At 39.9% G+C, this 25651-nt stretch overlaps 2 protein-coding genes and 2 long non-coding RNA genes across 5 annotated transcripts in view; 2 read left to right on the top strand and 2 right to left on the bottom strand.

Moving 5' to 3' along the window:
- Window positions 1–246: 246 nt before the first annotated feature.
- Window positions 247–23453, bottom strand: LOC138952280 (cathepsin L-like). The gene is made up of 15 exons (XM_070323914.1): window positions 23162–23453; window positions 22616–22666; window positions 20681–20932; window positions 20140–20256; window positions 19738–19824; window positions 17351–17474; window positions 15655–15771; window positions 14916–15073; window positions 6434–6530; window positions 5601–5681; window positions 5299–5418; window positions 5103–5167; window positions 4040–4133; window positions 3541–3599; window positions 247–1909 (listed from the first exon to the last, which is right to left on the bottom strand). Exons 1-15 carry the CDS (start codon window positions 23333–23335, stop codon window positions 1835–1837), a joined length of 1671 nt encoding a protein of 556 aa, XP_070180015.1. The 5' UTR covers window positions 23336–23453; the 3' UTR covers window positions 247–1834.
- On the top strand, window positions 8663–13635 carry LOC138952281 (uncharacterized). Its single transcript, XR_011451340.1, has 2 exons — window positions 8663–8794; window positions 11218–13635. It is a non-coding gene; the product is annotated as an uncharacterized lncRNA (long non-coding RNA).
- LOC138952283 (uncharacterized) lies at window positions 10227–14458 on the bottom strand. Its single transcript, XR_011451341.1, has 3 exons — window positions 13999–14458; window positions 13332–13391; window positions 10227–10616 (listed from the first exon to the last, which is right to left on the bottom strand). It is a non-coding gene; the product is annotated as an uncharacterized lncRNA (long non-coding RNA).
- Window positions 23454–25381: 1928 nt separating the features above from the next.
- The window catches only part of LOC138952278 (E3 ubiquitin-protein ligase UBR2-like), an 85517-nt gene continuing 85247 nt past the window's right edge, over window positions 25382–25651 (top strand). For both annotated transcript variants that reach the window (XM_070323913.1, XM_070323912.1), the window contains exon 1: window positions 25382–25651. This exon is cut by the window's right edge and continues 35 nt beyond it. In XM_070323913.1, coding sequence (XP_070180014.1) covers window positions 25621–25651 — 31 coding nt within the window. In that variant the 5' untranslated portion in view covers window positions 25382–25620.

The following is a 25651-nucleotide window of genomic DNA, read 5'->3' as shown; positions in this document are numbered from 1 at the left end:
TTATCCTTCCTTACGTACAGGGGGATGAATGCATAATTCATGAATTTCGTATTTGTGTGATTGTCTCCCTTTAGACCAGACTCTCGAGTGAATGGATGTGGATATTTTGTTGCTCCTTGAAAATGAATGAACAAGGAACGCGCTTACGTTATTTAAACAGCCTTCACACACACACACACACACACACATACATACACACACACACACACACACACACACATTTACACACAGAAAATAGCATGAAGCTGAAATGAGGAATGTTTTATTGCTCTGAAAAGCCAGAATTATAAAAGTTGCAAAAATGAGATTTTTTACTTTTTCCACCAAAGTCTCAAATCTATAGATAAGATTCTTCACGATGCAAAGAGCTTGCCAATTGAAATAAATCATGAAAATGTAAACATAATTTCTTTGTAATTTTTTACCTTCTTTTTCTTGTTCTCAATGTGGAAAAGGCAAAAGACTTATAATCAAGAATCAAATCGTTTTTTAGAATAAACTTTTCTTTTAAATTATAAAAAGGTAAACAAATGATCACACAAGGGCATTTCTAAGGAGGAAATATGAACAATGTAAAATATCAGATCTAAAAGTACTTTGAGGATAACAACTTTTTTAAACAAGAAAAAGAATATTAAATATAGTAAGTATAAAACTATTCTCAATACACGCTCACAATAAATACTTTACAGATAAAAAGTATTGCTCCAGGTCTTTTTAAATAAAATATAGCTAAATTGAGTTCCCAGGAATACTTAACCACAAATACAGCAGATTTTGATTTAAAGTTCCTGTAAATGAGTGACCCAATATAATACCCTGATGACAGGGCGAGTACAATTTTATACAGAACCTTTATCAGTGTATCTTAAAGAAGGAGACAAAAATAGAACCCACTGGTTCTTCTTCTTCTTCTGCGTTCGTGGGCTGAAACTCCCACGTACACTTATAGAATTTTACGTGTATGACCGTTTTTTACCCCGCCATTTAGGCAGCCATACGCCGTTTTCGGAGGAAGCATGCTGGATATTTTCGTGTTTCTATAACCCACCGAACTCTGACATGGATTACAGGATCTTTTTCGTGCGCACTTGGTCTTGTGCTTGCGTGTACACACGGGGGGTGTTCGGACACCGAGGAGAGTCTGCACACAAAGTTGACTCTGAGAAATAAATCTCTCGCCGAACGTGGGGACGAACTCACGCTGACAGCGGCCAACTGGATACAAATCCAGCGCGCTACCGACTGAGCTACATCCCCGCCCTGTGAACCCACTGGTTCAAACATTGACAAAACCAAGTGGGACATTCTAATCTGAGAAATTTACTTCACAGAATAAACACAGCACAAACATTTCTGATTATTTAATTAGTACAAAAACAAACTCCTTAAACTCTCTTAAATGCCACCCCCCCCCCCCCCCAAAAAAAAAAAAAAAAAAAAAAAACACACACACACAAACACACAATCTAAAACCTCTGCACATCTCCTGCAAACAGAAAAAGTAAAAGCAAGTCACACTGGTAATAATATCCCTTTTTTTCACAGCCTGAACCAACTTCTACCTTAATTCAACTAATTTCTGTGAAAATAACATGCCACAAGTGATATGTACAAAATTAAATAGAGAGTGAGGGAAAGAGAAAGACAGATAGACTGAGACAGAGAGACAGAGAGAGAGAGAGAGACAGACAAACAGACAGACAGACAGAGAGGGGTCTCTAAAAACCTTTAAAAACATTTAGAAAACAGTTACAGCTTAAAAAAAATCTAAACAAAAATCTAGGCTATAACTGAGTTGGCATCAAGTGAGCTACATGAGCATACGGGTCGTTTAGTTGATCTTGGCCGATGTGCACATTTGGTTCAGTCCACACACACCACTGCCGCGGTACACCAAATAGTAGCCCTGAAAACAATACCAAAATAATTTCACAATGAGATACAGACAATGAATTTAGAGTCCCAGACTTTTGTATGCTTGGTTTGGCTATAAGTAAAAGTTTCAAAGGATGTGCTGTTACCGTTAAAGTACTTCTGAGTGGATCACTTCTGCTGTTTCAATGAAAATTACATATATTGATACACATAACAAGTGCTTTTGAGACCGATACACACATATTCTGAAGGATCAACACACCAGAAACAGAGGACTTTAACAGACGCTAGACTGTAAACACCTGGATGTGTGACAGAATTGACGATTTTCAGAAAGAACTCTGTCGGGTTTGTATGGGTTGTGAGTGAATGCCCTTGCTTTTCCTCTGACAAATAACTTCACATTTGCTCCTGTCCACGTGTTGCCCAAACACCCCTCACTAGTGACGGCCCCCTCCAGTGTTTGTCCGAGTAAAAAGCAAGGGCATTCACTCTTTCACAACCCATACAAACCTGACAGAGTTATTTTTGGAATATGTCTATTGGCTCAATCTGACCTGAAGGTTGATGCATTATAACTTACGTTCAGGATCAGCAAAGTAAAGGGAAGCACCTTATTTCGTTATGTTTTCAAAACTGTGGCTGAATCCTTCCTATAAGAATTGCACGCATCTGCATGTTTTATTTCAGAAACAGATCCCTTCAAAATGTCAGCCCTGAATTTGTGTCCTTTCTATAATCCAATCAAAATGATTGAACCATTATTTAAGAAACCAATCCCTTAGAGGATGAACGTCACTTGTGCATTTCAATGCAAGTTATTCTCTCCGGTGCAAGGAGATTGGTTCCGCTTACCGGTAACTCTCATTCTTGTTGCACATATTGTATGCATTTAGAGCATTTATGTCCCTTTGTTTCTCAGACCTTAAAAATGTCAGCACTGAATGTGTGTATTTATCACACACCAGTCAATACAAGTGTACTATGTCAGTAAACAGGATACATGTACAGTGGAACCCCCTTTAAAGACTTCACAAAATCTGAGAAAATCAGGTCTTAAAATGGAGGCAGTTTTAAAATGGATTTACTTTTTTTTTTTAGAGGTAATGAACAAAAATTCTGAAAAATCAAGGTTTTAACCTTCACCGGATCATGCGTTGGACTACACAGTCCGGATGATGTGATACTTTTCAAAGAAGGATTCAACGAAAAAAGTATGGGTCGTACTCGACCCACGCCATCCAAATAGGGATAAACGTTGTGCTGCCTCGTTGCAGTGTATATGGCCCACACCATCCGAATAAGGATAAACAATGTAAAATTCCTGACGTAATTCCATATGGGTCGTCCACGACCCACATCATTCGGACTGTGTAGTTCAAATTATGTCATCGTTTATTTGTTTGTTTACTAAGATAATCTTTCAAAAGTTGGGCAATGGGAAGGTCGTATTTTAATTAGAGATTACATGAAGTTTCAATTAAAAACTCCAAATAGTTTCAGAGATAAAGACGATTTTGTGAGGCTCTGGGTCGTCCACACACCACGAAGCCTGGCGAAGGTTGAAAGGTTAAAAGAAAGGGGGAGGGGGGGGGGGGGGGTCTCCAAATGGGGGTTGCACTGTACCAATTTTTTTTCAACATTGCAAAACTGCCATCATACCTTTTCACCCCAGTCCGGTCCCCAGCTGTTCTTGACAATCCAGTACGGCTCACCGCTGCCTGTTAACAGTGTGATCAAAGTTTCAATTTCAGTTTAACTTCTTTCAACATTCATTCATGTACACTTCTCATATCGTTTTTTTGTAAACAAACACCCACATCCATCCATGTTGACATGTTGACATGTTCACACACACACACACACACACACACACACACACACACACACACACACACACACACACACACACACACACACACCACAACAGATATTTATCCACACAAAGACAAAGCACATATATTATACATTTCATATGATTCAATTCTGCTTTTTATTAAAGCTTTTAAAGCTTACATTCAGTTCACTCCACATACAATCCTCTTTCATCGAATCATAAATGAAAAGTTTACACACGATGATACAGCCCCTCCCTCAAATTCTTCTTCTTGCAAATTCCTCCCTTTAAAATGAAATGACCCCAAACAGCTTTGGCACTCACTGGAAACTCCATATCCAACAATGAGAACCCCATGGTCCAGACTTGTAGGGTTACAGAATATCTTCCACGGGTGGGAAATGCCTCCAAAGTAGAACTGACAACAAAAATCATACAGGAAATTCATTAAAATCATAAAACTTCAAGCATGCAAGCTGTCCTTTTCTTGTCAACTAATATTTAACTCAACGGTTGCAAACTTACAATACTACCTAACATGTTTCCCTTTTACAAATGAACTTTCTTTCAAGACAAAATGAAAAACATCACATTTTCATCTCACTGTCGCAAGGACAATGATCTTTAGTTGTTTTTCTGAAATTTGTTCTTATCTATCTGGTGCACAAAACCAAACTGAATTAAAACTTGCTTCCTAGTTACAGTGGTACCTGTGATGTGTGGCCCCTCTGATGAGAGGACACCTCCGTTAAAAGGACACATTCTGAGTTCCCTTTGTCTATTATCTCTACCAAAATAAACCTGTCATGACAGGCCACCTGCAATGTAGGGACACTTTGCTGGTCCCAAGGGTGTCCTTTCATGGCAGGTCCCACTGTACCACACTTTATTTGAAGGGTCTGAAAACATGGCTTTGGCAAAACCTTTCATCCATCTCGTTGCTACCAGATTGCACAGAAAAACAACAAAACCTTTCATCCATCTCGTTGCTACCAGATTGCACAGAATAACAACAAAACCTTTCATCCATCTCGTTGCTACCAGATTGCACAGAAAAACAACAAAACCTTTCATCCATCTCGTTGCTACTCTCATCCATCTCGTTGCTACCAGATTGCACAGAAAAACAACAAAACCTTTCATCCATCTCGTTGCTACCAGATTGCACAGAAAAACAACAAAACCTTTCATCCATCTCGTTGCTACCAGATTGCACAGAATAACAACAAAACCTTTCATCCATCTCGTTGCTACTTTCATCCATCTCGTTGCTACCAGACTGCACAGAAAAACAACAAAACCTTTCATCCATCTCGTTGCTACTTTCATCCATCTCGTTGCTACCAGATTGCACAGAAAAACAAGAAAAGAAATCAAGGGTCTGTACCTGCATAGCAAAGGCGTTGATACCAATGGAGATTGGACCATTCTTGAACAACCAGGCCTTCATTTCTGTGAAGAATTGAAATAAAACACTGTCAAAAGCTGAACATTTACTGGAACTTTGTAGTGGTACCACTCAAAGCAAAAAACAAAATTCATTAAACCATTAATTGCCCCTTTCACATAAATGCAAAACACACCAGTTTCATCGCTGGAAATGTTGAGACCTCCGTTGATCTTGACCGCCACTTCGGTGCGGTTGAACTTGCACTTCTCATCTGCACCCTCGTACTTGTACTCTCCCTCCGTCTCCAGACCACCTGCACATGATCAGATATGAATATTCAATGTCAAAGGTTACTGCTTCCCACAACCAGATTGATGCTCCAGGTCACAGAAATGAGTGCGTGTGTGTGTGCATGCGTGTGTGTTTTATGCCTGAATCAATAAAGAACCCTCCAAGAACATACAGGCCCCCATTACAGAAAACGCTATCACTCACCCAGTTTCATGATGGCTTCATAGGCATTGGATGGCAGGCCTCCGTTGCAGCCCTCGTCAAGCTTATCGCAGTCCACAAGTTCTGTCGACAAAAACGGTGACATTGACATGTTTGCTTGCAAACATTGTGACAGCATAATTGGTTACAATGGTGCTCACAGCACAATGTTTATCTAGTTTTTGTTTTGTACATTAAAACGTGATCTAAGTCAATATCGACAAGAATAACAATACCGTTTGCCTTTGCTCTGAGCAATTTGTTATCGTTTGTTAATTTGCAAGCAAAGGCACTTGTCATAATGAAACTTTTTGTGGCAGAGCAGACACTGACACGCTATGAAGCCAACGACCTGTTGAAGAGTTTTATTCAATTGTGCAGTTACAAAAAGCCCTTCGGACCTCACTGCAAACATTTCTTTAGCACCTTGTTTTGATTTATTATTACAATATTTTTATTCTCGTGTTTCTTGGTCTTTGCCAACAAGTTGAGAAATGTTATGAAATTGTGATACATGTACAACATTGAATTAAAATGTTGAGGCTTGAATTGAGTGGGTAAGTCTGCCAATGTTAAGATTCTGTGTAACCAAGAATAGCAAAGTCTTTATTTTTAGTTTTGGATAATTGATATATAGTGTACCCCCTTCCCTACCAAACACACATGGTTGAAGACCTCTCCTGTTTTTAATTAAGACCCTGTTTTCTTCTTGTCTGGAAATTTACCTCTATTTTCAGACTTCCCGTTTTGAGACCTGATTTTGTCACTTGTGACCTTGAAAGGGGAGGGGGTGGGGGTGGGGGTGGGGCGTAACATTGTAATGCTAGGGTACTCACCCTGCTCGGAGAGGGAAACCAGTTTGTTTGACTTGATGGCCCACTGGCCCTCGATGTTGCCGGTAGTGGAGAATGCCCAGCATGAACCGCACTGTCCCTGTTACAACAAAACATTGCCATGAAATGATAACTCCTTTTCATCTTGTGTTGTAATCAGAGTATAGAACAGGCAAAGTGGAAACTAATTAGCTGAACATGAAATGTTGCTGTGCTCTATCACTTATTCACACGCCATCATTTACAATTTTCTTTCGTAATCAAACACAATGTCTTGACGTTAAAGTGTAACTAAACAAGCAAAAAGGAAAAACATCGTTCAGCAACCTTTACACTTTGATATGAAGAAGGGCCTCATATACTGTCGAACTGCGAAAAAAAAAAAATTTTTCTCTCACTCGGACACTGTTTGACGGACATGTGAAGTACGCGCCAGGAACGACAATCTTCTTAGTTTACCTGATTAATGCCCTTAATTTTTGGTTCTGGTACTTTCAGTTCCGGCTGTTGTCATCAATCTACCAAAATAAAAGATCAAACGGAGTTTTCGATTTTTATTTCATGGTTCAGAAAAATATTGCTTATTTTCTGAAGTCAACCGTTTTAGCGAATCTTTCTTTGATTCTTAAAAGTCATTTCAGATTTTTGAAAAATAGTTAACGGTTAGTAATTACCAATACATCGTAAACAAACATATCGATTGGTTTTGGTAAGAAGACACAAGTGCGATGAATGTGGTACCAGTATTTTTGTGGTAAGTAAGGGTGCATTTCTTTGCTGTAAGCACATTTACAATGCACATTTAATCTGTTTAGCAACATAAACGAAAGCATGGTACAGTGCCGCTTGTTTGTGGTCTATCTTTTCGCGGCAGATGCGTAACAATTAGGGTCTCAGTTGGAAAAAGCTGCTCGGAACCAGAGCAGATTTGGCTTGGGTTCTTTGAGTGTGAATGATCGACGAGTGGCTTGACATTTTTAACGAATCATTACTGTAGCCTACTTGAAACCATCATCTGTTTCTGAATTTGTCATCAGTTATGATTGAGCAGTCTCATAGGAATCGTCCATAAAATGTTAAACCGAAAAAGGGCAGACGATTCTGAATCACACAGGCTGCTGTACAAAATCAGATCTAAAACGATATTTTGAACTGCGACGTCTGCGTAAATGCCCTGTAACAAAATACCTTGTCCTGGTCATGTGTATACACATCAGCTTCTATTGGGAAGATCAGTATTTTATATTAATCACAAATACAAGATTAGAAATAGTTCTGAAGATCGCCTTTGATTTCAGTTTCAGCGGCAAACTAGCAGATCTGTCCAAACCGGCATCGTTTCATGGTTGAAACTTGAATAATCCCAAATAGATCTGAGTGGGGGTAAGTTTTATAGTATTTCAATTTTTTATGGCAGTTTTATTTAAAGATAGTGTAGTGGATGTCTCTGGTGAAGACTACAGTTATATGAATTTTTTGTTGTAATATTAAAATGATTGTTCTTTATTTACACAATTGAATAATTTGTATTTATTTGTTTGCAGATGACGGCATACTGAGTGCTCCAAGAACATACGCCTGCTGGCATTTTGTGTCTTTTCTGAAGACGTCGAGGCAAGCAGAAGTCACGGTCCTGGCCACACACACACAATGACATGAACAAGAAATGATATTTTTTCATGGGCATATCCAGTATTAAAACTGTATTACCATGCAAACGCAACGATTAGAATTTAGAGAAGGTCATCGGTCACACACACACACACACACACACACTGGGCGGATCCGGCCTTTGTATTCTAAGTGACGATTTTGGAAAGAAGTTGGCTAATTAGTTTGCTCAGGTTGCGCCAGATCTATCAGTTGTCCTTGTTGTGATTCAAATTTTTCTTCTTAATATATTTACTTTTTTGGAAGGTGTATTAGGGGATGTTTCTTGGCTCGGATTCATCCATTTTCCTTGTTTTTATCAACATTTGTCGGACACCCCCCCCCCCCCCCCCCCCCCCCCCCCCCCAAGGAGGTTGAACGCTTCGCGTCTTCAACTAAACGCTTCGCGTCGTCAAATTGTCCATAAAAGAAATTTGGAAACTCCCCCTTAAAAATGATGTGATCCGCCCCTGCACACACACAAACACACACAAATAGAGAAGTAATAAATGGATACAGTTTTTCTTTATTAAAATTACAATCAGATGTGGTCGTAGAACAGGCACTGTAAACAAAACCTAGCATGATATACCACTTGTGTGATGTTTCGGTCAATATCTTTATTTTCCTTTCAGAAATACATTGGCGTTTTGAATGTCAAGGGAAGTGATACAAATGCTGCAGCGGGCTATCAAGAACGCGAAGGCAAACAAGGTAAATACCTACTTCTGACATTAGTTTACTTATTAACTCTTTCTATACTGGCCATTATCTCCCCAGTCTCTCCCCAGAAACTGGCCATTTGCATGGGTTTGTAAAAAAATTCTCAAAAATAAACAAAACAAGATGCAGCCTTCAAACTCATAGGTTTTATTGTGAATATATTGCTAAAACATATGCCAAAGTTTGGTTTCATTGTTGTGAAAAAAAATAAAAATATGATGTCCAGAATTTATGGGTATATTTTACGCAATACGAAAAAGGGGGTATGTATTTTGACTTAGAAGCATTTTTTCTTATGAAGGCTCTGTTTGCAACAAAACTGTTTCTGTTTACTTGTATGAAGATTGTGCTTACACAAAAACATAACAAATACAAACTGATTTTCCATTTGGGGGTCATGTAAGCATTGTGAACATGTCCGAAAAATCTGATCACACACCATGTGGTCGACATGCAGACCTGAACGGCCAGTGTATGGTGGCAGAGTTGGAAAATAGGAAAAGTCTTGATGCCAATCCTTCATCAAAAACCGAAGAAAATCGTCATTGTAATAAGTTTGCTTTATTCTAAATCAAACGACTAGGATAGATGACAGACACAACGACAAACACATTCAATTCTATGTAAAACATACACAATGCTCACGTTAACAAGCTGGCCATAACAATGTGCCCATCGTGCATGAAGTGTGGCTTTGGTCGGATCAGTAGCCGTGCTTTGTCTGCGATACTAAACATGAAATTTTGTTAAAGCGACGATTTAGCAATGTTGTTGTTGCTGCTGCTGCTGTCTGTTCTTGTCACGACATCTCGTTTTTTCCCTCCTGATTCTGAGAAGAAGCTGTTTAATTGTGATATCAGGCCTAGGAACCCCTGATTTTCACTTGGAGCATTCTCAAAGAAAATTAGCGTATGTTAAGAAAAATGAGTGTTCTCCACACTTTGTCTTTTGTTGTTCGTTGTCGTTGCATGTCTACCGTTCCACAGCCACCTACTATAGCTGATGGGGTCTATGTCGACCAAAAGAATGGGATTCACTGTAAGACTTTCAAATTGGCAATCTTGTATACAGGGAATACCACAGGGTGTAGTTCCTGTAGCGTTTTGCTAATATCAATGAAAGTCACGTGATGCTTAGCGACATCGTTAGAATTTGATGTTTTTCGATCTTTTTTTGATATTTCTTAGAAATTCGAGTATGGTTTGCAAGTTTTATTGAAAAACTGCACCCTGTGGGATTCCCTGTATACTAGATTGCCAATTTTAAAGTCTTAGGTATACAGGGAATCCACCTACAGGAACTCGACCTACAGAGAATCCCACTCTTTTGGTCGACATAGACCCCATCAGCCCTACTATAAGTGCAAGTGTTAAATGACGTATTTCCACAAAAGACTGCTTGCAGAGAATCATGTGATGCCAATGACAGGTAGGACATGTGGTAATACATACTACGTTTTGGAACCAGGGAAAATGCAGCACAAATTATTTATCAACCAAATTGATTGACTTGTGCACCACGACACAAGTTTTCTTTGATCCATAAAAGGTCTTTTGCCAGAAAAATTGCTCTGAACATCAAGTACCCTGCAAGTTGTCACACATTTACATTATTGAAATAAAAAGAAAACACACCAGTAACCAGGTTAGGTACGTTAATATCTATAATCAATATCTCGGCACGTTACTGCCTTCTTCGGGATGGTAAGCTGAAGATTATTGAACAAAATAATCGGTTTAGATTGTATACTTTGATTCCTGAACGAAGAAGCAGAGGTACTGCATACAACTAGGACTGTAATATCAGCTTTTGCCTGAAACACACACACATACACTTATAAAATTAATGCAATGTCATTGTATGAAGCCAGAACAATCACTAACTTACATAGTTGGTCACACAATTACCCATCACTGAACAATAAATCGAAGTCGGGTGGATTCAATGACTAAAGCAGTAAAGGCTTTGAAAAAACCCTTATCACAAAACATCCCCCCCCCCCCCAAAAAATAAATAAATAAATAAATGAAATAAAACAGGTTGTGTATATAGCGCAGTAAACACCATGCAGATCTACAAGCAAAGATTTGACAGTGATTATCCTTGTTTTATATAGCACACATTTTCTAGTTTTGATCTCTCTCTCTCTCTCTCTCTCTCTCTCTCTCTCTCTCTCTCTCTCTCTCTCTCTCTCTCTCTGGAAAGTAATTTATTGAGGGTTATTTGCGTTTGTATACACATTGGTGATTCGTAAACTATGTTGAAAGAGATTGTCAAACAATATTATATGGGGTGTCTTAAAAAAAATGTATATCAACAAAATCTGTCATTATTATCAGGCACACGGTTTTAACAAAGCTATGTCACGGAATGCAACATAAGTGGCTTAAAAAGTCGTGTTTTTGTGTGTGCAGGATATTCGCTAGGACAGGACCTCAAGCTGAACCAGCACAACAGCGATGCATTCTTCCATGGCTTCCACAAAAGTCTTTCACCTATAGCGGGCATTGCATACAGATAAATTCTTTAGACCAATTATACCTCTGTTCCCATGTTAAACATGGAATAATTCTGGACAAATGCGAGGACGTTAGCTTTTTTTTTATTTTATTTTTTTTATCATTTTACTTATCATTAAAACTTGTTTAGATTTCGATTCGTAAACCATTTACAGTAATCCTTTGTTTTTTAACTTTGTTCATCTTACCACAGTCACTTCGTTGTTTAGATTTATCATTAAATTTGTTACCATTATGCAGGAAAAATGTAGAATAAAACCAGGAGAGCTTTCGGTAGAAGATATTTCCTGTGTCAAAAGTTAATGCTTATTCTGATTGATGGGTGCTCCAAACTAAGTTATTTTGACTGCCTTATTCGAATTCATTTCCAAGACAGGGCTGAGAAGTGGAGAAGCTTAGGAGAATATCGTAAAAATTGTCTGGGTGTTTATGCAAAACTTTCGAATATGTCAGATTTTACTTTAGAGATTTTAAATACTGTTAACTGACAGAAATGCTATAACTTCTACACCAATTGACTGGATAACTTCATATTCAGCATACTTAAACTTGATTTTATGCATGTGCAGTTCACAAAGTGGCAAATTTGTAGGTTAAATTATCTAACTTTTGCATCACCAATGACACCAACGCTTTCGTGTCTGAGGATTGCCCTGAACCTAGCTGTAACTGCATGCTTTCTTCAGGTCATCGATAGCCTGGGGGTTGAAGGGGATGTTTTTACATACTCAGACATTCAAAATAATCAAAAAGGTAAAAGCCTGAAGGGTTTAAATTAGGTAAAAATGGCTACCGCTCAATGTCAAAACTCGTTCTGTTTAGTCGACCCCCGAATTTGGAGAAAAAAAATTAAAATTGCACAAAAGTCAGACCATTCAATTTACAAAATTGCCACTTACTGGAAAGGCAGAACATAAACTGAAGATAATGAATACCATATATAAAATAATTGGTTCAACAGATGCAGAAGTAATTTGCATGGTTGTGGGTGTCCTTTTTAGGGGGGTCAACCCTGTAGAAGAGACGATTTTCTTTAATTATCAATCCGTAATATATTGTTTGTTATGCATACAAGATTAACATTGACAAATACTTCAAGACTCCTCATTGATCTTAAGAAATGTTGTGGTTTTTTTTGTTACTGACTGATTCACTTTCTATTCACTTTACTCTACATAAGTCACAACAAGAAAAGCAAGGGAGGTAATTTCTTGGGAAGAGGTAATTCTCTCCCCTCAGAACGATTGTTGTAGTTTGTTTGATTTTGTTCCCTTCTAATAAGTATTATTTAAAATAGATCTTTACATCTTGATGTGAAAGGCGCAGTACCCCCCTCCCCCCAGGATGTTAAATTCTAGGTTGTGTCCATGTAAAATCCTGATCCTAGTCAAGATCCGAGTTGGTTTTTCATGCAACTGTGCCTCTTTATGCCACTCAATTAGACATACTTTGCAATCCATAATTGCACGAAACTAAGTACAGGAAATACGTTGTTGTCGTGTTTTTAATATTACATAATGAAATAAAAAATGTCAACTGGTTTCGTGTTGGGCTTTCTCTCTCTGTCTGAATCTCATAATTACTTACTTCTGAGGCCTGAAATGTGTTGCAGGCATTGTTCAGCTTACATTTATTGTTACAATTTTTGTGGATATGTTATTAAGTGTGTCTGTGTTTCTATCATTCGTTATCAGTGTGGTTAAAAAAAAAAAGCACACGTCAAAGTAATTTACCCTTCATCATTATCAAAACATGCAGATACAGGTAATAAATATTTGTGATACTTTAAACAAATACAATGTTTGTTTGTTGCGTTTTTTCTTTTTTTCAGAGCAAACACACATCGTATTTGTTCAAACGTGTATATTCTGCACTTTCTAATACCCTGCATGGATCTCCAAATCAAGAATAATGAAAAGGCGTCTAATAGCCCTGCAGCACTCACACGAACATGATAGAAGCTTGCATGCATGCACCCAGGCTCGCTGTCTTCGGCTAAAAGAGCTTACCGTTGGATCTTCGCTCAGACAAATGTAGCTGTCTTGTCCACTTGCTCCTGTCGCATAGATCTGCAATGTGCAACATCATCTTTGATTAATAAGTCTGAGGCACAGACAAACACACACGCGCGCACATTTGCGAGAGAATGCACGTCAGTCTATTCAATCAAACAGTATAAAAACATACCACAGACGTGGTGGTGGAAACTGGACATTCGCCGTATAACAAAATCAAGAGATTCATTTGTGTGTGTGTATGTTTAATCAAAAGTTCATCTTGCGCACATTCAGTCTGTATTGTAACAGGACCCATCCCGTAAAAACTTCGAACAGATCTATTAAATTCTGAAATCCTTGACAAGTTTTTTTTCCAATCATCTGTGTCTGACCGAAATAAAAAAAATCAGCCAGTACACGCATCTACCCCCTTACACGACAATACATATGTGGCGAAAAAAGGAATCGAGAGGGGGGGAACAAGGAATAAATTAGATCCAGAAATAATTCCACTTCATCATTCCAAAATTCAAGTGTGAAGTGATCAGATACTGTGGTAAAGATACGTGCTTAGTATCACAAATAAAAATACAAGCCCTAGGGTTTTAAATCAAGGAAACAATTAAAGTTAAGGAAAGATCAACAGAAATGTCGAGAACATGTAAAATATTGTACTTACAATCTGTTTCAGCATGCTCTTCGAATAATAATCTCCCAGTCAGCCTCGTGCTTACGACTTCGACAGGATGTTGCCTCTCACGCTGAGCCAGTACTGGAGTGAATTCAAAGGCCAGAGATGCAGTACAAGCACATTAGTTAGATCCAATTCATTTGCATTGCTACCTTGCCCAATTTATGGCTATTTCTGTTGGTAACATCACACATGTGGCAAGCAGTGCTTGTTGCCGACTCTGCTGGGACAGGCAGCAGACGATTTTATTTAGGAACCAAATTCTGATTGGTTAAAACATAAAACCGGAACTCAAAGTACCACTTGTTCTTTGGAAGTATCAAATCAAGAACAGATAAGCAGGTAAATCTGAAATGGGTTCAACACTTTTAAAAAATCGTAGTAAATCAGAAAACACAGTAAACGTTGGAAAAATCGTCCAGTATCGCTTCTACAGGTCTATACTTGGACAAAACATAAAGCAATTCAGTAAAGCTGACACTTCAAAATGTCTGTTTAGTTACACTTTAAGTAACCAAAACAGACAGAATTTTCCCTCTCGCCGAGACTAATAGACTTCCATGTAGGCTTTGACGTAATTAGTTCACGTGCGGGACGTGATGTGAGCCTGGTTGAGGGCCACGCTTTCCTGCCTGGTGAATGATCAAAACTAATTTTCGTAAAAAATGTGCAGATTTTGACTCCTTGCATGAAAGTCAATGAAACTTGCTATTTTTTTAAACGGATACCTGCATGAGGCATGACTGAAAGCTCCGGGGGCTCCATGCACCTGGACGTGACAAGTTCAGTAACTTTAAGATCTGATTTTTTTACATTTCTGGAGGTCCTAAAAGGGAGATTGGTCTGTATAGCCATGAACTTGACAAATGTTATTTTATTCTGCGCTCAGCATCCACACAACAAACCTGATTCTTGACTGGGGTCACAGCCCCCTTATCCCTCCAATCAAAGCTGTCAGGGATGGCGTCTCCGTTGGGATTGGCTGGCCCAGCTGGGGTCATCCAGGGTCGAAGGGTCTTCAGGTCCCATGTCGGGGTCAGGTAATATTTGCGGAATTCCGCCTCTGAAGATAACATAAAATTACAAAACTTACGACAAGCTTACCTTAATAAGTGAAGTCTAATTGTGGTTTTACTGATCACAATGTAGAGAGGAAAGGGATTACTGCACGTCTGAACCTGACAAAAACAACATGGTCAATGATGATCTCCCGCGTTCGCTCTCACGTCATCCAATTCCAAGAGGAATTGTGGGAGATAAAACAGTTGGTAGCTCCCTCAACTTTTCCCAATCAATTCCTTAAGCAAGTTCAGTTCATACAAATCTGTGTCCACCTAGCCGCTTATCAAGCAAAACCACTGGGAAACGTACACAATACAAAAGCCACGAGAAGCAGAAATCAATCGTCAGTAATAACTCCAAACAGACTGTACAAAAAAGTGAAAAACAAACAAAAAACTGAAGGAGACACATCACATGTGCTCACACACACACACACACACACACACACACACACACACACACACACACACACACACACACACACACACACACACACACACACACACACACTCAAACTCACCCACCCACACACACTCAAACACATGTACCCTCGAGATATCTTCTGACAAAGGGAAACAATACCTGAGAGATCAGCAAACTTGTTGATTCCATAGGTGGCCGAGCCCTGTTCATGCTCCTGCACGGTCTTGATGCGTTTCATGTTGACGCAGAATGTCTTGAAGCGAGCTGCCTCCTCCTCTGAAATCACACAGATTCTTTAATAATTAAATAAGTCATGGAAATCACACATATTCTTCAATAATTAAATAAGTCATGGAAATCACACAGATTCTTCAATAATTAAATAAGTCATGAAAATCACACAGATTCTTCAATAATTAAATAAGTCATGGAAATCACACAGATTCTTCAATAATTAAATAAGTCATGGAAATCACACAGATTCTTCAATAATTAAATAAGTCATGGAAATCACACAGATTCTTCAATAATTAAATAAGTCATGGAAATCACACAGATTCTTCAATAATAAAATTTGTATCGATCGAACGTCTTTTTCTTCTTTGAGTCATATGTGACGTCAGAGGCCGACAAAACTTCATATTAATTTTAGGTGGCCATCCGAGACTTCAAAAAAGTGCATGTTTGTGTGCGTGCGAGTAAAAGCAACCATCAGTAACCATGATTTCCTTGTTGCATGTGTCAAGACAGAAAAGTCCTTGTGTGCTTTGAATTTTATCCATCGTCCTTCATTCAAGAGTCAAATAACATATGTATGGCACACTAAACAATGTCCGGAAATAACTCTGTTGGGTTTGTATGCGTTGTGAAAGAGCAAATACACTTGGTTTTATTGAGGCAAACTTTCCCATGTGACACTATAGGCCAGTCACTTGCAAGGGGTGTGTCTCCACGTGACACTATAGGCCAGTCACTTGCAAGGGGTGTGTCTCCATGTGACACTATAGGCCAGTCACTTGCAAGGGGTGTGTCTCCACGTGACACTATAGGCCAGTCACTTGCAAGGGGTGTGTCTCCACGTGACACTATAGGCCAGTCACTTGCAAGGGGTGTGTCTCCAGAGGTGCATAAGGAGCCGGTGTGGAGACAAGCCGCTCGCTAGTGATCGCTCATAATGTCACATGGGAAATTTTGCTTCGTTCAATTAAACCAAGAATCAAAAATACAAGAAAGGTACATTATTGGAACTATAAATTGATAACAAAACAAAACGTTACACTCACTGATCTTCAACCCAGCGGTCGTTTGATTTGCTTTTATCTGTCATTTTTTGGGCAGTCTTATTGTATTTTGAATTTCAGTTAAACCTTCTTCTTCTTCGTTCATGGGCTTAGACTCCCACATTCACTCATGTTTTAAGCACGAGTGGATTTTTACATGTATGACCGTTTTTACCCCGCCATTTAGGCAGCATACGCCGATTTCGGGGGAGGAATGCTGGGTATTTTCGTGTTTCTATAACCCACCGAACTCTGACATGGATTACAGGATCTTTTCCGTGCGCACTTGGTCTTGTGCTTGCGTGTACACACGAAGGGGGTTAAGTCACTAAGCAGGTCTGTACATAAGTTGACCCTGGAGATTGAAAAAATCTCCACTCTTAAACCCATCAGGCGGCAGCGACCGGGATTTGAACTCACGACCTCCCGATTAGGAGGCTGATGTCTCACCACCACGCCACTGCGCCCGTCTTTCAGTTACACCAAGAGTATCCACTCTTTCACAACACATACAAAAGCGACAGAAGTATTTCCACAATTTGTCTACAGCTTGCACATTTACTGTGTGGTCTCACCTTCACTGCCGTAGAGTCGCTGGAAATCGTCCTTGAACTTCCTGAAGGCCTTGAGGTGGACGTGGCAGTAGTCATGGTCGTCTCCCCCCAGCACGCTGTGCACTGAGCGATTTGCACGGTGAAGCTGAAAAACCACAGTTTGAAAAAGCACAAGGTAAATACAAGATACTGGCACCAACAGGTAAATACAAGATACTGACACCAACAGGCAAATACCAGATATTGGCACCAACAGGTAAATACAAGATACTGACACCAACAGGTAAATACAAGATACTGGCACCAACAGGTAAATACAAGATACTGGCACCAACAGGTAAATACAAGGTAACTGACACCAACAGGCAAATACAAGGTACTGACACCAACAGGTAAATGCAAGATACTGGCACCAACAGGTAAATACAAGGTAACTGACACCAACAGGTAAATACAAGGCACTGATACCAACAGGTAAATACCAGATACTGACACCAACAGGTAAATACAACATACTGACACCAACAGGTAAATACAACATACTGGCACCAACAGGTAAATACAACATACTGGCACCAACAGGTAAATACAAGATACTGGCACCAACAGGTAAATACAAGATACTGGCACCAACAGGTAAACAAGGTAACTGACACCAACAGGTAAATACAAGATACTGGCACCAACAGGTAAATACAAGATACTGGCACCAACAGGTAAATACAAGATACTGACACCAACAGGTAAATACAAGATACTGGCACCAACAGGTAAATACAAGATACTGGCACCAACAGGTAAATACAAGATACTGGCACCAACAGGTAAATACAAGATACTGGCACCAACATGCTTAGGATCAATTGAACCCCCCTTTTAGTTTTTAGACTTATACAAATCTAAGAAAATCAGGTTTTACAAATTAGGGAGTCTCAAAATGGGATAGGGAGTACATTTACAAAGGTTATGAACAAAGTCTGAAAAACCAGTCTTACAAGGAAGGGAGTCCTGCATTGGGGGTCTTGTGTACTGCTATATGACTGAGCACTTTGCTGTGTCCAGTGGCAATGTATTGGTTAGAACATCTGGGCAAAAGTAAGCAGCTGCTATGTTTTGTGTGGGGATGACTTATCAACTATGTATAATCAACAGTGGTATGGTACTACTGTGGTTACTTCCTCACACGGCAGCCCTATACATCCCTCAACTGTGATGCTGCATTTTCAAATCCTCCGAAGAAGAAATATGGCTACCTACATTGTTGGGTGAATGACAACTGCGACATATACTATATCAGGAGAATGAGAAGAAAACTGAAAACACCAGGTGAAAGTGATTTGCAAACCACACACATCATCAAATAGAACCACACATCATCAGATAGAACCACACATCATCAGATAGAACCACACATCATCAGATAGAACCACACATCATCAGATAGAAACACACATCATCAGATAGAACCACACATCATCAGATAGAAACACACATCATCAGAAAGAACCACACATCATCATATAGAACCACACATCATCAGATAGAAACACACATCAGATAGAACCACACATCATCAGATAGAACCACACATCATCAGATAGAACCACACATCATCAGATAGAACCACACATCATCAGATAGAACCACACATCATCAGATAGAACCACACATCATCAGATAGAAACACACATCATCAGATAGAAACACACATCATCAGACAGAAACACACATCATCAGATAGAAACACACATCATCAGATAGAAACACACATCATCAGATAGAAACACACATCATCAGATAGAAACACACATCATCAGATAGAAACACACATCATCAGATAGAACCACACATCATCAGATAGAAACAACACATCATCAGATAGAACCACACATCATCAGATAGAAACACACATCATCAGATAGAACCACACATCATCAGATAGAAACACACATCATCAGATAGAAACACACATCATCAGATAGAAACACACATCATCAGATAGAAACACACATCATCAGATAGAAACACACATCATCAGATAGAAACACACATCATCAGATAGAAACACACATCATCAGATAGAAACACACATCATCAGATAGAAACACACATCATCAGATAGAAACACACAAGCAACAGCTATCAGAACAATATTCACTTATGAACATTGATGTATGTAAACCCCAGACACACACACACACACATGTACAATCTAAACTAAAAAAAATGCAGAGGGGCCTGTGATGAGGACAAAAAGAAGTAACTAATGTAAAGTGCCATGAGACTGCCATTTGGCGGTGAACAGCGCCATAACAGAATGTTTTATTATTATTTATTATTAACTAATAGTATTAGTAATATTAACATTTGAGGAGTAACTTGTAACAGATTTAAAGTGACACACTCACCGGTCCACACTGTTGGCTCTCAAGAGAATATTCCCACTTCTGACCATCTGTCCGAGTGTACAGGACCGACACGTGACACTGCTGCCTCTGCGGTGATAAAAATTCACACACAAATTATAGGTAGAAACACGTGAACAGGCTTCTTGTAGCATGTTTTATAACAACAAAAATAAACGTTAAAACAAGGAAACAATTCCTGATTTCCAACACACAAACATTTGTATCAGATCACAAGGGTGGCATGCATGGGCATGTGCATTTGCACGCACACACACACACAGTGACACACCCACCCACCAGTGGTTTGTTTCTTTGCCTTACACTCATTTCTAAGGTCACATCCCTAGAACGAGTAGAATTCTACATAAATAATAAATACTTTTTCTCTTTCAAATCAAATACCTCAGCATCTTCGGTGAGTTTGCACTCTCCAAGTTGCTTCCCCTTGTTCTTCAGGGCATTGCGGCAAGCTGTGGAAACGAGGGTAATGGTGAACTTGTATCGCAGTCCGTTGATCACCTGCAGCAGAAGAACAGTTGGAATATGAGTGATGTCATTAGTTTTAACTACTTCAAATCAATGTTTTTCTTCATAAAACTAAAGAAAAAGGCACGATCCTCCAAGCTGGTTTTAATGTATTCAATTATGCATTTTAAATTGTGTGTGTGTGTGTGTGTGTGTGTGTGTGTGTGCAAGCATACACACATGCGTGCGAGCGTGTGTGTGTTCAAAACCCCATTTTAACCAACAGCTATATCACATTCTGAAGTGTACACACCCTTCCTAAATCCCAATTCCTCACTATTCTAGTTTCTAGTTTCAACACTTGAAACGTTTAAAGTTACCGTAGTTTAAGACTAAGAGATCTATTTCTCACCAGTTACACTTCACGCATGAACACAGACACACATTAACACACACACACTATGCACACCACAGCCACCTGTTTGGTCATGTTTGTGACATCCTCTGCAACCAGCCTGAACATGCTGTTGGACATGCTGTTGATCTTCTCCACAGCAAAGTCCACAGCCTCTTGAACCTCCTTGGGCTGTGCCGCCTCATGTCCACCCAGCAAGTGGGGCTTCAGCTCAGCTTGGATGGGGGCATTGTGCGCATGGTTCTTGTCACAGGGCTCTGCAGCGTTGCAAGCCTTACTGTCAAAGCAGGTAATCTTGACACAGATCTCCAGTCCCTAGAGGAAAATAATAGTCCAGAAAAATGATGCACTCACCAAGAGCTCTCAGCCTCACTCATGAGACATTTCATATTAGGCTAGCCTTCTGTTAGTGTTAGTGAGTTATTCCCTTCCTCAGAATGCAGAAGAACATGGTCATTGTTGTAAAAAACCCACGTATGAATAATTAGTCATAACAATTTCATCATTTCATATCCTGAAACAAACAGGTAAGCTCACCAGAAAGTTTATTTAAGATGTCTTGCAATTCCTATTGTTGACAGACAGACATTAAGTCACATGATACACAAAAACAGAAACAGGGGAAAACGTGTGACTGCGAGGCTATTTTCTTCAGGTTTTTGATGAAGGTTATTTCTGACTTTAAAAAAGAAAGGGACCTACCAAAAGTAATTGTAATAATTATATATATACATATATATATATATATATTATAGCTATTCTGATGAACACGTGGGGGAATTCGGGAGCTGTGATTGGATGGTCTCTTCCGATCATCGAAGCATAATGCTACGGAAGTCGGCCATTTTTCTCAATATATCCAAAAGCATATTGTCAATAACAAAGACGCATGGTTCCGGTTTCTTCCACGTGTATAAAGTACACGCATACCTCGCCAGGTTTGTTTCTGTGACTTGTCGACAGACGATGCCGTTTGCTTTGTGTGTGTTTTTGTTGTTGCTTACTGTACATGGCATACATTACGTGTACAATCCAGTTTTTTAACAGGCAACAAACCTTGCAAATTTCCAGAAGCTGCAATCTGAAGCGACCTATCTCTGATTCTAGCAGACGATCTCTCCAATGTTTAACACAAAATCAGCAAACTCTCCTGTCACATAGAACGTCCATTGTATAGTGCGATGTTTAAATGAAGTTACCGGTCTGAAACATTTAGTCGTTTCTTCTGAGACAATCCTTGTTCTCTTATCATCTACAGATTTACCGCAGTCTTCACCACGCGAATTCCCAACAGAAGTCAGACTTTCGAACATACATTATACGTAGGCAAGCATGATACGTCATGACGTCATATGATTCCTAGCATATTGACGTAATGCTAAACATCCGGTTATCTCGAGTTTTCTCCGTAATACATGTCCGTGGGTTTTTCAATGTTCGGTTATTTCCGTGGCTTCATGCGTAAAGGGAACCGTCGTCTGCAATCAACGACATGGACCATTCTGGTACTTGTTGCTGACAAAAACATGATTTTAACACAGAATTTAATGTCAGAATAGCTATATAAACGCTATTGTGTTTTCATCGTAGCAATAGGGTCCGATATTTAGACAAGACAAGTATACTATAATGCCGACGATTCGTCTTCGACTCGTCGGCATTATACTTGTCTCGTCTAAATATCGGACCCTATTGCTAGGCTGAAAACACAATAGCTGTTAATATTAGTAACAGACAAGTGATCACTATGGAAAAGGACATTGAGGAAAAAAACACTTCTCAAAGATCCTTTTGGGTGATTCGATCAGTGATTGTTGTGACTGTGAGCGGACCTATATGGTCTTTACCGAGAAATTGTCACCAGGGTGATTCGATCAGTGATTGTTGTGACTGTGAGCAGACCTATATGGTCTTTACCGAGAAATTGTCACCAGGGCAGGTTTGACTGTTGCTGTTTTAGTATTACTCTCCTTTTTAACCACACACACAAAGACTTACACTGTTGTTTGGTATCCCTTGGTACACTTTGTAATTTGTTTCCTTGTAGAGCTGCAAGAGATTAGAATTTTTGTTGGGATAATTCAAAGTGAAACAATGAGTGTACATGACAATTAATGGACATTTAATATAATTATTGTTTACAATACATCCTTGCATCCGTATATATATATATAATTATATTCTAATTCTATTTCTATCATCCAAATTCTGATGATTGAAATTTGAAATGTTTTGGTCTGCTCCTAATAATTGTTCTTCTTCTTCTTCTGGTTCCACCCGCCTTCAGCATGTTGAATATTCTGGTGTACTAGAGGTTTTCTGCTGCAGTACATGGAGGTACATGGAGTACATGTCTGTGTGTTTTTAACTTTCATTTGGAGGACACACTTCAAACATTATCAGTTTTCCAGTCCAAAGTAGGTATAATACAGCCCTAAAATTATACACACTAACATTTAATAAAAACACAGATCAAGTCAAATTCAATAGAAATAGCCACATTGACCACTTTATCATAACTTCAATCTCAATTCATTATTTTACCCTCTGCTGCTCCACCCTCCTGATTGGCAGAGTGCCCAATCTCCCTTTGGTTTCCAACATGGGACGCAGTTTCGACTGAATCACAGGATCATCATTTTCAACGGGTCTGTAGCCCCCCAGCAGTGCGCCAAACGCACACGACAGGGGGAGAAGAAACAGGACACCCCAGTTCATCACTGTCGTCCGAGTTAGTTCTGTAAAGCTCGATCAAATGCCTGCAAATCTGTGTTTTGGTCACGAGCGGATTAGTAAACAAAGCCACGGAATGAGGAAGTGATGTCATGTGATCACTGGTCCAACATCCAGGGGAAGTAACTTAATTACTTTTGATTGTCTACCTTGAATAAAAATCAGAAGTGCAACGCCAAGGGCAAGGCACTGCATACCCCAGCAAAAGACCTCTCTCTTACTCTCTCTCTCTCTCTCTCTCTCTCTCTCTCTCTCAAACACACACACACACGAACACACACACCACACACGGCACACGGCGCACACACACACACACCGTGCACCCCCCAAGTTACACGGCACGTACACACATGCACACTCACTCTGAGTCACTCTCTCACACACACTTCATACACACAAAACTACACACCCATACGCACATATAGACAGACGGACATACACACCTTTACAAACAAACACTGACACACACCAGAGACATACTATGTCTCTGCACACACACATACACACACGCACACGCCGCACATCAGTACACACCAGGGGTGGACGAGGGGGGGGGGGGGGGGGGGGGGCACAGTGCAAAAAAAAAAAAAAATTGGAAAGTTGATTCTATGACTATTTCTAAGTTCAAATGGCACCAGATGGCACCATTTTGCTTCTTTGGGCCCACATTTTTTCCGGGGGGGGGGGGGGGGGCATGCCCCCGGACCCCACTAGCAAATTCGGGCGCTTCGCGCCCATCACATTCACTTTTCGTGATTCAAAGTGCACCCCCCCTTACAAAGCAACTGATCCGCCCCTGCACACCCACCCGGCCACTCTCTCTCTCTCTCTCTCTCTCTCTCTCTCTTTCTCTGACTTATACAAACAGCCACACACCCCCCCCCCACACACACACACATAACTGACACACACACATGTACATACTACGCACGCATGCCGCACGCACACACACACACACACACACACACACACACACACTGATTGACTCAGTCACACAAATCTCATACACACAAAACACACACTCATACGCACATAGACCGGCACGGTTGGCCTTGTGGTAACTGCATCAGTGAGGCGTCCGCCCCGTGATCGGGAGGTCGTGGGTTCGTGGGATACCTCCAGGTCCTCCAGCTTCGCTGGGATAAAAACACTTATCAAATCAATCATTAGTATGTCGACTCTGGTATCACTCGTTCTTTTCTTCTCACTCATCTGACTCTGTTTTTCGCTTTACTGGTGTTTCTGTTGTCTTTTTTTTCTCTCCAAAAAAATGGTTAATTTTACTTTGAACTCTATGCAGTGTGTTGTGATAAAGTTGCTCCCCTGGGAACAAAAAAAACAAACAAAAAATATGTACAGCTTGTTTTCTGTTGAAATTTTAATTCTTCAATCATATTGCTGTTCTGTTGAAATAAGTGCTGTTGCATTTTTATCGTGTTTATGAGTTTATTTAGTTCAGTTTTTCATATTATAAACATTTCTTTTGTACTTGCTCAGTATATGACACTGACAATGTTCAAGGGCGGATCAATTCACTTTGGAGGGGGGGGGGGGGGGTTACAAAATGACTGCGAAGATACAAGTTGACGGCGCCCGGAAGGCGCCTAAGCCTCTAGGGGGGTCCGGGGGCATGCCTCCCCGGAAATTTTTTTATCCAAAGAAGCAAAATAGGGCTATCTGGTGCATCCTGAGCCAATAAATTACCTCTTTTTTGGGGGGGTGGGGGGGTTACGTAACCCGTGTAACCCCCCCCCCCCCCCCCCCCCCGGCCAGATCCGCCCTTGATGTTATGTTACCTTGATGAGTTTGATTCTGTTTGTCAAATTTACTGTTGAACACATACTCATTTGCAGACTTCTGGGAGGTCCGAAAGACATTTTTTTGATATTTAAAAGGTAAATGTTTTGATATGAGTAGCTTTCTTCTAACACGCCACACAATTTGCAAAGGAATTCCTAAACGGACCAGTGTTCTCAAACAGTACGCTTCCCAATACATGGAAAACAACTGTTTACGATATTTCCGGTTGATCTTTCTCAAGAGTGCAGAGAAGGCAGCAATCATTGTTCGCAGATAATTGGCAGCACCGTTTCACAGCTGTAGTTTTATTTTTAGATTCGAGCATTAAACTTAAGAAGGAAGTCTTAAAGTGGAGTAGATTCCTTCTGGGGAAGTTCGAGACCCTAACAGATGGATGATGAGTGTTGAGTGTTTTGACAGACGGTGCCAAGAGGAATCAAGACCAAGCAAGTTCTATTTTTGAAGAAACCATGGCGCAGTCCAACAAAGCCATCCTGGCGC

This window comes from Littorina saxatilis, linkage group LG17 (genome assembly GCF_037325665.1).
Source record: "Littorina saxatilis isolate snail1 linkage group LG17, US_GU_Lsax_2.0, whole genome shotgun sequence".
NCBI lineage: Eukaryota > Metazoa > Mollusca > Gastropoda > Littorinimorpha > Littorinidae > Littorina > Littorina saxatilis.
This window is presented reverse-complemented; position numbering and strand designations above follow the sequence as displayed.

Coding starts and splice junctions, on each gene's coding strand:
- LOC138952280 (XM_070323914.1), bottom strand. CDS start 23,335: ATGAACTGGGGTGTCCTGTTTCTTCTCCCCCTGTCGTGTGCGTTTGGC. Junction 15,772..17,350: donor GCGACTCTACGGCAGTGAAG/GTGAGACCACAC, acceptor GTGTGATTTCAG/AGGAGGAGGCAGCTCGCTTC. Junction 4,134..5,102: donor TCAACGCCTTTGCTATGCAG/GTACAGACCCTT, acceptor TTTTGTTGTCAG/TTCTACTTTGGAGGCATTTC.